General features: G+C 37.9%; 1 protein-coding gene across 2 annotated transcripts in view; it reads left to right on the top strand.

Annotated features, from left to right (window-relative positions):
* ERLEC1 (endoplasmic reticulum lectin 1) overlaps positions 1-14,181 on the top strand; it is a 37,739-nt gene that overhangs the window by 7,305 nt on the left and 16,253 nt on the right. For both annotated transcript variants that reach the window (XM_067007606.1, XM_059078955.2), the window contains exons 4-8: positions 573-650; positions 791-854; positions 1,813-1,847; positions 3,843-4,066; positions 4,159-4,288. In XM_067007606.1, coding sequence (XP_066863707.1) covers positions 573-650; positions 791-854; positions 1,813-1,847; positions 3,843-4,066; positions 4,159-4,288 — 531 coding nt within the window. The remainder of the gene's footprint in view (positions 1-572; positions 651-790; positions 855-1,812; positions 1,848-3,842; positions 4,067-4,158; positions 4,289-14,181) is intronic.

Raw genomic sequence — 14,181 nt, 5'->3', positions numbered from 1 at the left:
GTATGTATTTTATGTTCACTTGATAACTAGAAAATAAATTTCCAGCAGCCAATAGGCCCTAGAAAATAATTCTCTGTTTCTCTTTACTTTATTATGTTGTATCATATTTTAAGTTAGTTGTAAAACTAAACTGTTGCTTAATAGTATTTTGTTCATTTAAATTCCTATATAGTATATGCAGCAAACACCCAATAATATCAATTATCAAATAATATCACCAAACTGCTTTGAATGTTTTTCAGATCAAAAGAAAGTTTCCTTATATACAATTTTTAAAAATGCTCATGGTTATTTTTTTAGGCTGTGTAAAAAATGATCCCTTGGCCAGGTGTTTATTACAGACCTCAGGTGTATTTAGACCTATCTCCTTCATAGAATTTTCACATTTAGCTAATTAGTGAAAACAATGAATAGGCTTCAGTAATTTCATGTTTTCTGAGGCATAATTATAACTTTCATTTAATGAAAGCTTGCTGTAAATCTTCAGAGAAATCTTCAGTTGCTTAAAATATCAAAAAGGAATTCAGTTGAGCTGTGTGGCTTTTGTACATAAATACATCCATCTGTCTTAGATTGAGTCTTATTGGACTTACGAAGTATGTCACGGAAAACACATTCGGCAGTACCATGAAGAGAAAGAAAGTGGTCAGGTATTTTTTTCTTCAAAATATGAAATATGGAACATTATAAAATGAAAACTTTAATAATGAGATGGATGGTGTTAAACTGTATTCTTTAAAAATGTATTTGCCAAATACTTACTACATTTTTATTTTATTTTTAAATATAGAAAGTAAATATTCACGAGTACTACCTTGGGAATATGTTGGCTAAGAACCTTCTATCCGAAAAAGGTTTGTTTCTACAGAGTGATTTAGTAGTAATGCTGGTCTGGTTTAAAGTATATGTTCAAATTGGAATTTAAAAGATTTTGTTGGAGACTGTATGAATTTAAAGACACTAAAATAAACTTCTGAACAATCCCATAGAAAACTTTTTCAAAGAGATCTTTTCATTATTTTCTGTTTTAGCAAACATTATGCTTTTTTTCTACCTATTAATAAATTTTTAAAATCTGGTAAGACATACATATCAGTGTTATATTTATACGGTGTTAGTCTTTTTCATGGTTTAAGCAACTTTTTATATATGGAAATAGACATGTAGATGTATCCCTCAAATTATGAAATATTTTTATTCATCTATATTATTCAAATTGTTCAACTCATTTAAGATTTAAACCTTTCACTGAGATAAAAACGCTTCAGAAGAAAACTGTCGTGGCCAGTTCTTATGCCTCAAATAGAGTATTTCCTAGATAAAGATGTAATGATTAAATATGACTTCTTTCAAAAGAAACCATTTCAAGGAATCTAGCTAAAAGTATGTGTATGTTTTGGGTCTTATTTTTATTTTATTTTATTTATTTATTTATTGGCTGTGTTGGGTCTTTGTTGCTGTGTGCAGGCTCTTCTCTAGTTGCGGCGAGCGGGGGCTACTCTTCATTGTGGGGCGCAAGCTTATCATTGTGGTGGCTTCTCTTGTTGCAGAGCACGGGCTCTAGGCACGCGGGCTCAGTAGTTGTGGAGCACGAGCTTAGTTGCTCCACAGCATGTGGGATCTTCGCAGACCAGGGACCAGACCCATGTCCCCTGCACTGGCAGGTGGATTCTTAACCACTGCACCACCAGGGAAGTCCAGGTCTTCTTTAGAAAGAAGTTTAAGATTACAAAGTTGATGAAAACTTAGTCATTTATATCTTGTATATAAGTCACTGGTCATTATTTAACTTACTTTTGCATTAATCCACAGAACAAGAAGCGGAAGAAAAGGAAAAATCAAAAGAGGCAAGTGATAATTGGTGATTTTCAGTCTTAACATCTATTGTTAGACATGAATTTATACAACTTAATTGACAGAATATAGCCATGTGTTCTTTAACTATCTATCAACTACCTCAAAGGATTTAGTCAAAAAAAAATTTCAATATGTTGGATTTTTATGAGAAAAGTTATGCTATAATACTTTTATTTACTTTAAGATCATACAAAAATAAATGAATTTATCAAAGATGTGTCTGGGAAAGTTTCTATAATAGCATTATATCACTTCTGTGCTTCACAGTGGTTCTTTCCCTCTGTTCAACGTTGGAGCTTTTGCATTTTTTCTGTGGTTTGGACCCTGTCTCCTATGGCTAAAACAGATAAATCATAAATGTAAATAACAAGCTACTAGATTGCTAGCATCTTAAAAGCAGGGACTGTCTTTTTTCTCTTTACCCCACAGTGCAAAGCAGAGTGCCAGACATAATGTAGGCCCTTCATGAATGCTTATTGAATATGAATGCATAATTGATGACTGAAAAATAGGATTGTTTAAAAAGAATGATTCCTTAGGGTGACCAGTTACAGTTTTTAAATGCCCCTGTGGTTCAAGAAATGCTTTATGAATCCTAAGAATTTCCATAAAGTTAAATAACTTATTGGTAGAGGATATTTCTATAAATGGTTTCATACCATAATGATTCTTTTATTGGAAGTAAAGTTAAATGGCAAAAGGCCTTAAAAGGGATGCCCATAACTTAAAAGGGTGGCTTTGGGGGAGTTGGTAAGCTATGCATAGACACACACAGCATTGCTATTTTAAAAGGTTTTAATTTTACAGACTACCTTTGAGATAAAATATTTATCTCAAAATATTTTTGGCTCTGGAGGATAGCAAGATGGAATTCAAAATGTGAAATGATCAAGGAAGAGGAAGAAAAGGGTAAGGGAAGAAAACTAACATTTATTGAGCCCCAATTCATAAGCCAGATGCTGTGCCAGGCATGTAACAAAGGGTAATGCTTAATTCTCCCTACAGCCTTTGAGTATATATTATTATTCTACTTTTATGAATGACAAAAACTGAAATTTGGTCAAAGTCATAAGGCTAGTGAATTCAAAGCTTGGATTTTAACCCAGGATTTTCTAATTCTAGACACTAGCATGAAACAAGCATACAAGAAATCTCAAAATATTTTCCCCTGGAAACTTTTATTTATTGCCTGTTTTGGGTATCAAAGTGATACAAGTTGAGCTCCCTGCCTCCAAAGAGCTTGCTTGGAGATGATATTAACAGTATCTTTTAAAGCCCTTACATTTAATTTTTCTTGTGTTTATGTCGATAAAAGTGTGGGAGCTAACTCCTTAATAATCCTTGTCTTCTGGGATGATCTCCTTTATTCCCCCATTCCGTGAAAATTTCTTCATCTGTCTTTTGCTGGCCATGAATGGATTTATACAGGAGTTTATATGCTGAGAAGTATGTCTGTTAATAACAAGGAAGAAGAGTAAGCAGATCAATGAACCAGCACAGTATTCAGATTCCTGTTTTAGAAGATAGTGTTAACTCTGTAGCCCTACTTTTTGACAAATCAAACTTCAAATCTCTAGAATCTAAATTCTAACATAGGCATTCACTTGAGATTTAGTGAAGAAAGCTCTGACCAGCCCAAGTATAGTAAGTTTCTATATTTTATCTTAGTCACTTTATTTAGAACTTTTGAAAATAATTCATATTATGTTATTATACCCTTTTTATATAAGTGTACATCTTAATTTTAGCACCAAATAAAAATTTTCTTTTATTCTGTATTAAATTAGCTCTGAAAATACATATTTGCTCAAATAAGAATCAAAAGAATAGTAGAGGGAGAACTTATAGAAAGTACAGAAATGTTACCTTTATAAATGTTAGCTTATGAATAAAATGTAGTTTTCTTCCTTTCAGAATAAGTGCTTCTCCATCCTCACCCCACCTCTATTTCTAATGAAAAGTCTGTCTTATACTCTTTTTTTAAGATTCCCACTAAAAATATCGAAGGTCAGATGACACCCTACTATCCAGTGGGAATGGGAAATGGTACACCTTGTAGTTTGAAACAGAACCGGCCCAGATCAAGTACTGTGATGTACATATGTCATCCTGAATCTAAGCATGAAATTCTTTCAGTAGCTGAAGTTACAACTTGTGAATATGAAGTTGTCATTTTGACACCACTCTTGTGCAGTCATCCTAAATATAGGTAGGATGTGGATTTAATATTTTAAACATGAAATGCACACATGCTTTAAAGTGTCATTTGCTTAGGTTTAATGCTTTGTTCTCACTGAATAGATTCAGAGCATCTCCTGTGAATGACATATTTTGCCAGTCACTACCAGGATCACCATTTAAGCCCCTCACCCTGAGACAGTTGGAACAGCAGGAAGAAATACTGAGGGTGCCTTTTAGGAGAAATAAAGAGGTATGAGAATTATCTAACAGCATTTCTTTCACTGCTTCCTTTTCCAAATTTCAGAGCATATATCAGTATTTCAATAATTTCTGTAGTACAGTAGTAGTCATTTATTTTCCTGACTCAAAATTGTCAATTCCAATTCTTTTGATTTTAATTCTTTTGCTTATTCTAATACTTCTCAGAAACTATTTTAGCATTCTCTTATACTCATGATTCCATAATTTTCTTTTTTATTAATTTGGCTGCATTGGGTCTTAGTTGCAGCACGTGGGATCTTCATTGCGGCTTGCGGGATCTTTCGTTGCAGAGCATGGGCTTCTCTCTAGTTGTGACACATGGGCTCCAGAGCGCACGGGCTCGGTAGTTGCGTTGCATGGGCTCAGTATTTTGGCATGCAGGCTTTGTTATCCCATGGCATGTGGGATCTTAGTTCCCCAACCAGGGATTGAACCCATGTCCCCTGCATTGGAAGACAGATTCTTAACCACTGGACCACCAGGAAAGTCCCCCATGATTCCATAATATTTTAAAGTTTGCCATCCTGTTCATTTCAGTTAAGTTTAATTTTTAGCTAGTTAATTGGACTTCCCAGCTAAGCCTCTTGAAAAAATAGACTGCAGCCCATCTCCTAACACTTTATTTATGCTTCAGCTCATTGCTATTTATTATCAAACAATATTTCTATCATTTTTCTTAAAGTATTCTTATTAAGGTCAACAGCAATCTTTTGGTTCTAAATTTTCTGAACATATGCATAACTTGAGCTTAGCTGAGCATTGGAAGCATGAACTTTTTCTCCTTTCTTTACTACAGGTCATTATCTCTGGTTCTCGCTGGTTCTGCTCTCTTGTGTACTAGTTCTTTCTCTAACTACTGCTCCTTAAAATGTTGAAGTTCCCCTGGTTCTGTCCATAGCTGCTTTCTCTCCTTATTGTACATAGTCTCCTTAAGTAAGCTCATCCATGGCCATTCTTTCAACTTCCATTTCTATGCCCATGAGTTATAAATACACATCTGCAACACTAATCTTTCTCCTGAACTCAAATTACAATCAAATAATTAACATGTATTGAGTCTTTACAACTATTATCTAATCCTTAAAATAGCGTGTAAGATTTACTATTATCTACCTTAACAGGTTAGGGAACTGAGGTTCAGAGAGGGGAAGTGACAAGTGATGGGTTAGAGATTAGAATCAAAGTAGTCTGATTCTAGAACCTGTCCTCTTAACCACCTCTCTCTGCTGCTTCTCCCTTTTGATATGCTATCTTACCTTTTCAAATGCCTATTGGATGTATACACATTTTCAGTAATCTCAAACTTAACCATTTTTTTCTCTTTCACACTAACCCTTTTGTTGTCTTCCCCATTGCTTTTAAAGCAGTGTGCTCTACCCAGTTGTCCAAGTCAGAAACCTGAGTCATTTTTCTTACCCATCTCTTATTTCATCTCTAATGCTAATCATTTACTCAGTGCTATCAGTGTTATCCTCTGACTGCTTTTCAACTCTGTCCTGTCATTAGTTCAGGACCCCATCATTTCCTAAGACCAGAAACTAAGGTCCTCATGCATCTTCTTTCTAATTCCTCCCACACAGCTGATAAAATGTTCTTTCTGAAATGAACATATGATTATTTATTTAATCTTTTGGTAGTTAACATGATGGCTCCTGCTAATTGAGCCTCCTCTGCCTGCCATAAGCAGCAGTATCTCCCATCTCCTTGGTGCTCATTGAGCCCTCCACACTAGACCCCTCTGTGTGCCCCTCTGTGAAGATGGGCTGCACCCTGCTCTTTTGCCTGTTGCCTGCTTTGTTATGTATTCAGTCTTGGTTCCCCAAGCTGGGCACTCCTCCAAGAGTGTGGACCAGCTCCCTCACTTAAGTGGGGCTCTCTGAGAGCAGAGATCACCTCTCCCTCATCCCTCAGACTGCAGCGTGAGAAATCTCACTCACCTCTGCCCCTTCACCTCCTTTACAGCTCTGAAACACCGAAAGAGGGGGGTGGGCCTTGGGTTTCCACTGGCTCTGCTTTAAAGCATCATGGCTTTCTGTTCCATATGGGAGGACGGGGACTCAGAGGGCCCAGTCAGTGGGGTGACTTTGGTTAAGTCTCTGGTTCTATACCTCAGGATAAAGTCATTGCTCATACAGGGATTTTATCAAAGGAGAGTCAGGACCATTTGTGGGGACTTCCCTGGGGGTCCAGTGGTCAAGACTCCATGCTGCCAATGCAGGGGCCACAGGTTCAATCCCTGGTCAGGGAAGTAAGGTCTCATATGCCATGCGGCATGGCCAAAAGATTTTTTTTAAAAAAGACCATTTGTGATCTGGCTTCAGCTTCATTTCTCATCACCATTCTCTTGATCCCAGCTATTTTGAACACCTTAAAAGTTTCCAAAAAGTACCACATTCTTTTCAACCTCCTTGCCTTTGAATATACTGTTTTGCCTCTTCCTCTGTTGTCTTCTCCCCTCCCTCCCTATATCTGATGAACTAATAGAAGGTCAACATGTGTATGCTTGAAGATGTGCTTCCAGTGTCACTTCCTTTGCAAATGAGCCATGACTTCTAATGGATTACCCATGGAAGAGATCAGTGTTTCCTCTTCTGTGGTGTTGTATTTTATTCAGTCCTCCATTATAGCACTTTTATGGCTAAAATTTGTTGTTTTTCCTATGGTTCTTCATTTAAATGGAGGGAAAATAAACTATGCTTTCGTTACTTGGGGTTTCCAGCTCCTTGCATGATATCTGGTATGCTGTTAGTACTTTACAGTGGGTTAATTAACATTTAACTGCAAGGCCTTTTTCTCCCCTTCCTCTTGGATACTTAAGTGCGAAAGTATTGCCAGACTCTTTGTGGATGTTGTGAGCCCTGCCATTCTGAGGGGAGGAAAAATTTATCTTAAACTTAATCTGCATTTTATTTGAAGTGATGTATTGAAAGATTAGAGAAGGAATTCTGTTCTCATCTTCCTCTTGATAGTAGTTTAAGTACTGACAGGTACTTAAAGTCACCTTGATCAAAATGATTCACAAGTCCAACTTTATTCTTCAAGGAAGAAGTACCAGTTTATTTTTCTTTAATTAATGTGTTTAATCTGCAAGTAGAGAAAAATTTTTATTGTGTTATTTTTATTTTTATTTTTTATTTATTTATTTATTTTTTTGCGGTACGCGGGCCTCTTACTGTTGTGGCCTTTTCGTTGCGGAGCACAGGCTCCAGATGCGCAGGCTCGGCGGCCATGGCTCGCGGGCCCAGCCGCTCCACGGCATGTGGGATCTTCCTGGACCGGGGCACAAACCTGTGTCCCCTGCATCGGCAGGCAGGTTCTCAACCACTGCACCACCAAGGAAGCCCAAGAAAAAATATTTTTAAAAAGCTACAGATGGAGTGCTACCCACCACCAGTCCCTCCCATCAGGAAACTTGCACAAGCCTCTTAGATAGCCGCATCCACCAGAGGGCAGACAGAAGAAGCAAGAAAAACTACAATCCTGCAGCCTGTGGAACAAAAACCACATTCACAGAAAGATAGACAAGATGAAAAGGCAGAAGGCTACGTATGAGACGAAGGAACAAGATAAAGCCCCAGAAAAACAACTAAACGAAGTGGAGATAGGAAACCTTCCAGGAAAAGAATTCAGAGTAATGATAGTGAAGAGGATCCAAGACCTTGGAAAAAGAATGGAGGCAAAGATCGAGAGATGCAACAAATGTTTAACAAAGATGTAGAAAAATTAAAGAACAAACAAAGATGAACAATACAATAACTGAAATGAAAACTACACTAGAAGGAATCAATAGCAGAATAACTGAGGCAGAAGAACGGATAAGTGACCTAAAAGACAGAATGGTGGAATTTACTGCTGTGGAACAGAAAAAAGAAAAATGAGTGAAAATACATGAAGACAGCCTAAGAGACCTCTAGGACAACATTAAATGCAACAACATTCGCATTATAGGGGTCCCAAAAGGAGAAGAGAGAGAGAAAGGACCCGAGAAAATATTTGAAGAGATTATAGTTAAAAACTTCCCTTACATGGGAAAGGAAATAGCCACCCAAGTCCAGGAAGCACAGGGAGTCCTGTACAGGATAAACCCAAGGAAAAACACACCGAGACACATAGTAATCAAATTGGCAAAAATTAAAGACAATGAAAAATTATTGAAAGCAGCAAGGGAAAAATGGCAAATAACATAGAAGGGAACTCCCATAAGGTTAACAGCTGACTTCTCAGCAGAAACTCTACAAGCCAGAAGGAAGTGGCATGATATACTTAAAGTGATAAAAGGGAAGCACCTAAAACCAAGATTACTCTACCCGGCAAGGATCTCATTCAGATTCAGTGGAGGAATCAAAAACTTTACAGACAAGCAAAACCTAAGAGAATTCAGCACCACCAAACCAGCTTTACAACAAATGCTAAAGGAACTTCTCTAAGTGGGAAACACAAGAGAAGAAAAGGACCTACAAAAACAAACCAGGGCTTCCCTGGTGGCGCAGTGGTTGAGAATCCACCTGTTGATGCAGGGGACACGGGTTCGTGCCCCGGTCCGGGAAGATCCCACATGCTGCGGAGCGGCTGGGTCCATGAGCCATGGCCGCTGAGCCTGCGCGTCCAGAGCCTGTGCTCTGCAAGGGAAGAGGCCACAACAGTGAGAGGCCCGCGTACCACACACACAGAAGAAACCCAAAACAATTAAGAAAATGGCCAGAGGAACATACATATTGATAATTACCTAAACGTGAATGGATTAAATGCTCCAACCAAAAGACACAGGCTCGCTGAATGGATACAAAAATATGAGCCATATAGATGCTGTCTACAAGGGACCCACTTCAGACCTCAGGACACATACAGACTGAAAGTAAGGGGACGGAAAAAGATATTCCATGGAAATGGAAATGGAAAGAAAGCTGGAGTAGCAATACTCATATCAGATAAAATAGATTTTAAAATAAAGAACATTACAAGAGACAAGGAAGGACACTACATAATGATCAAGGGATCAATCCAAGAAGGAGATATAACAATTATAAATATATATGCACCCAACATAGGAGCATCTCAATACATAAGACAACTGCTAACAGCTATATAACAGGAAATCAACAGTAACACAATAATAGTGGGGGACTTTAACACATCACTTACACCAACGGACAGATCATCCAAAATGAAAATAAATAAGGAAACAGAAGATTTAAATGTGACAAAATAGACCAGATAAATTTAATTGATATTTATAGGACATTCCATCCAAAAACAGCAGATTAGGGCTTCCCTGGTGGTGCAGTGGTTGAGAATCTGCCTGCTAATGCAGGGGACATGGGTTCAAGCCCTGGTATGGGAAGATCCCACATGCCGCGGAGCACCTAGGCCCATGAGCCACTATTACTGAGCCTGCGCATCTGGAGCCTCTGCTCCGCAACAAGAGAGGCCGCGATAGTGAGAGGCCTGCGCACCGTGATGAAGAGTGGTCCCCACTTGCCACAACTAGAGAAAGCCCTCACACAGAAAAGAGGACCCAACACAGCCAAAAATAAATAATAAATAAACAAATGTGGGATTTAAAAAAAACCACAAAAACAGATTACATTTTCTTCTCAAGTGTGCATGGAACATTCTCCAGGTACATCACATCTTGGGTCCAAATCAAGCCTCAGTAAATTTAAGAAACTTGAAATCATATCAAGCATGTTTTCTGACCACAACACTATGAGATTACAAATGAAATACAGGGGAAAAAACGTAAAAAACACAAATACATGGAGGCTAAGCAGTACGTTACTAAATAACCAAGAGATCACTGAAGACATCAAAGAGGAAGTCAAAAAGTACCTAGAGAAAAATGACACTGAAAACACGATGATCCAAAACCTATGGGATGCAGCAAAAGCAGTTCTAAGAGGGAAGTTTATAGCTATACAAGCCTACCGCAAGAAAGAAGAAAAATCTCAAGCAATCTAACGTTACACCTAAAGGAACTAGAGAAAGAAGAATGAACAAAACCCAAAGTAAGCAGAAGGAAAGAAATCATAAAGATCAGAGCACAAATAAATGAAATAGAAACAAAGAAAACAATAGCAAAGATCAATAAAACTAAAAGCTTGTTCTCTGAGAAGATAAAATTGATAAACCATTAGCCAGACTCATCAAAAAAAGAGGGAGAGGATGCAAATCAATAAAATTAGAAATGAAAAAGGAGAAGTTAGACACCACAGAAATACAAAGCATCCTAAGAGACTACTATAAGCAACTCTATGCCAACAAAATGGACAACCTGGAAGAAATGGACAAATTCTTACAAAGGTGTAACCTTCCAAGACTAAACCAGGAAGAAACAGAAAATATGAACAGACCAATCACAAGTAATGAAATTGAAGCTGTGATTAAAAATCTTCCAACAGGGACTTCCCTGGCAGTCCACTGGTTAAGACTCCACGCTTCCACTGCAGGGTGCATGGGTTCGATCCCTGGTCAGGGAACTAAGATCCCACATGCCGTGTGGTGTGGCCAAAACAAAACAAAACAAAATCTTCCAACAAACAAAAGTCTAGGACCAGATGGCTTCACAGGTGAATTCTTTGAAACATTTAGAGAAGAGCTAACACCCATTCTTCTCAAACGCTTCCAAAAAATTGAGGACAATGGAACATTCCCAAACTCATTCTATGACACCACCATCACCCTGATACCAAAACCAGACCAAGATACTACAAAAAAAGAAAATAAGAGACCAGTATCACTGATGAATATAGATGCAAAATACTAGCAAACAGAATCCAACAACACATTAAAAGGATCATACACCATGATCAAATGGGATTTATCCCAGGGATGCAAGGATTCTTCAATATATGCAAATCAATCAATGTGATTCAAATGCCAATTTGTGATATTAACAAATTGAAGAAGAAAAACCATATGATCATCTCAGTAGATGCAGAAAAAGCTTTTGACAAAATTCAACACCCATTTATGATAAAAACTCTCCAGAAAGTGGGCATAGAGGGAACCTACTTCAACATAATAAAGACCATATATGACAAACTCACAGCAAACATCATTCTCAATGGTGAAAAACTGAAAGCATTTCCTCTAAGATCAGGAACAAGACAAGGATGTCCACTCTCACCACTATTATTCAACATAGTTTTGGAAGTCCTAGCCACAGCAATCAGAGAAGAAAAAGAAATAAAAGGAATACAAATTGGAAAAGAAGTGAAACTGTCACTGTTTGCAGATGACATGATACTATACATAGAGAATCCTAAAGATGCTACCAGAAAACTACTAGAGCTAACCAATGAATTTGGGAAAGTTTCAGGATACAAAATTAATGCACAGAAATCTCTTGCATTCCTATACACTGATGATGAAACATCTGAAAGAGAAATCAAGGAAGCACTCGCATTTACCATTGAAACAAAAAGTTAAATACCTAGGAATAAACTTACCTAGGGAGACAAAAGACCTGTATGCAGAAAATTATAAGACACTGATGAAAGAAATTAAAGATGATACCAACAGATGGAGAGATATACCATGTTCTTGGATTGAAAGAATCAATATTGTGAAAATGACTATACTACCCAAAGCAATCTACAGATTCAATGCAATCCCTGTCAAATTACCAATGGCATTTTTTACAGAACTAGAACAAAAAATCTTCAAATCTGTATGGAGACACAAAAGACCCTGATAGCCAAAGCACTCTTGAGGGAAAAAAACGGAGCTAGAGGAATCAGACTCTCTGACTTCAGACTATACTACAAAGCTACAATGATCAAGACAGTATGGTACTGGAACAGAAACAGAAACATGGATTAATGGAACAAGATAGAAAGCCAAGAGATAAACCTTCACACCTATAGTCAACTAATCTATGAATATGACAAAGGAGGCAAAAATATACAATGGAGAAAAGACAGTCTCTTCAATAAGTGGTGCTGGGAAAACTGGACAGCTACATGTAAAAGAATGAAATTAGAACACTCCGTAACACCATACACAAAAGTAAACTCAAAATGAATTAGAGACCTAAATGTAAGACTGGACACTATAAAACTCTTAGAGGAAAACATAGGAAGAACACTCTTTGAAATAAATCACAGCAAGATCTTTTTTCATCCACCTCCTAGAGTAATGGAAATAAAAACAAAAATAAACAAATGAAACTTCAAAGCTTTTGCACAGCAAAGGAAACCATAAACAAGACAAAAAGACAACCCTCAGAATAGGAGAAGATATTTGCAAATGAATCAACGGACAAAGGATTAATCTCCAATATATATAAACAACTCCTGCAGCTCAATATTAAAAAAAAAAAAAAAAAAAACCCAACCTAAAAATGGGCAGAAGACCTAAATAGACATTTCTCCAAAGAAGACATACAGGTGGCCAAGAAGCACATGAAAAGCTGCTCAACATCACTCATTATTAGAGAAATGCAAATCAAAACTACAATGAGGTATCACCTCATACCAGTTAGAATGGGCATCATCAGAAAATCTATAAGCAACAAATGCTGGAGAGGGTGTGGAGAAAAGGGAACCTTCTTTCACTGTTGGTGGGAATGTAAATTGATACAGCCACTATGGAGAACAGTATGGAAGTTCCTTAAAAAACTAAAAATAAAATTACCATATGGTCCAGCAATCCCACTACTGGGCATATACCCAGAGAAAACCATAATTCAAAAAGACACATTCACCCCAGTGTTCATTGCAGCACTATTTTCAATTGCCAGGTCATTGAAGCAACCTAAATGCCCATCGACAGATGAATGGATAAAGAAGATGTGGTACATATATAAAATGGAGTATTACTCAGCCATAAAAAGGAACGAAATTGGATCATTTGTTGAGACGTGGATGGATCTAGAGACTGTCATACAAAGTGAAGTAAGTCAGTAAGAGAAAAATAAATATCGTATATTAACGCATATATGTGGAACCTGGAAAAGTGGTACAGATGAACTGGTTTGCATGGCAGAAATAGAGACACAGATGTAGAGAACAAACGTATGGACACCAAGGGGGGAAAGCGTCAGTGGGGGGTGTTTGGGGGTGGTGGTGTGATGAATTGAGCGATTGGGATTGACATGTATACAGTGATGTGTATAAAATTGATGACTAATAAGAACATGCTATGTAAAAAAAATTTTTTTTTAAAGAAAGGAAAAAACAAAAAGAGCTACAGGTGATGGGCTTCCCTACTGGTGCAGTGGTTAAGAATCCGCCTGCCAGTGTGGGGACACAGGTTTGAGCCCTGATCCAGGAAGATCCCACATGCCACAGAGCAACTAACCCTGTGTGCCACAACTACTAAGCCCTTGTGCCACAACTACTGAAGCTTGCACACCTAGAGCCCATGCTCCGCAATAAGAGAAGCTACCACAATGGGAAGCCCGCACACCGCAATGAATAGTAGCCCCTGCTCAGCATAGCTAGAGAAAGCCCACGCACAGCAACAAAGACCCAATGCAGCCAAATAAATAAATAAATAAATTTATTTTTAAAAAAGCTACCGGGCTTCCCTGGTGGCGCAGTGGTTGAGAGTCTGCCTGCCGATGCAGGGGACATGGGTTCATGCCCCGGTCCGGGAAGATCCCACATGCCGTGGAGCGGCTAGGCCCACGAGCCATGGCCACTGACCCTGCGTGTCTGGAGCCTGTGCTCCACAACGGAAGAGGCCACAACAGTGAGAGGCCTGTGTACTGCAAAAAAATAAAAAATAAAAAAAGCTACCAATGATAATGCTTTCTAAATACTTAGCATCTTTAGAGTACATGAAAATCTTAGCTAATACTGTAGGATGAGTATTTACTTAAAACTGATCATCTTTACTTCAGCATATCTTTTTTAGCAACTTAGTCATTACACATAACTT

The sequence above is a fragment of the Kogia breviceps genome, chromosome 11, assembly GCF_026419965.1.
Source record: "Kogia breviceps isolate mKogBre1 chromosome 11, mKogBre1 haplotype 1, whole genome shotgun sequence".
Classification (NCBI taxonomy): Eukaryota; Metazoa; Chordata; class Mammalia; order Artiodactyla; family Physeteridae; genus Kogia; species Kogia breviceps.
This window is presented reverse-complemented; position numbering and strand designations above follow the sequence as displayed.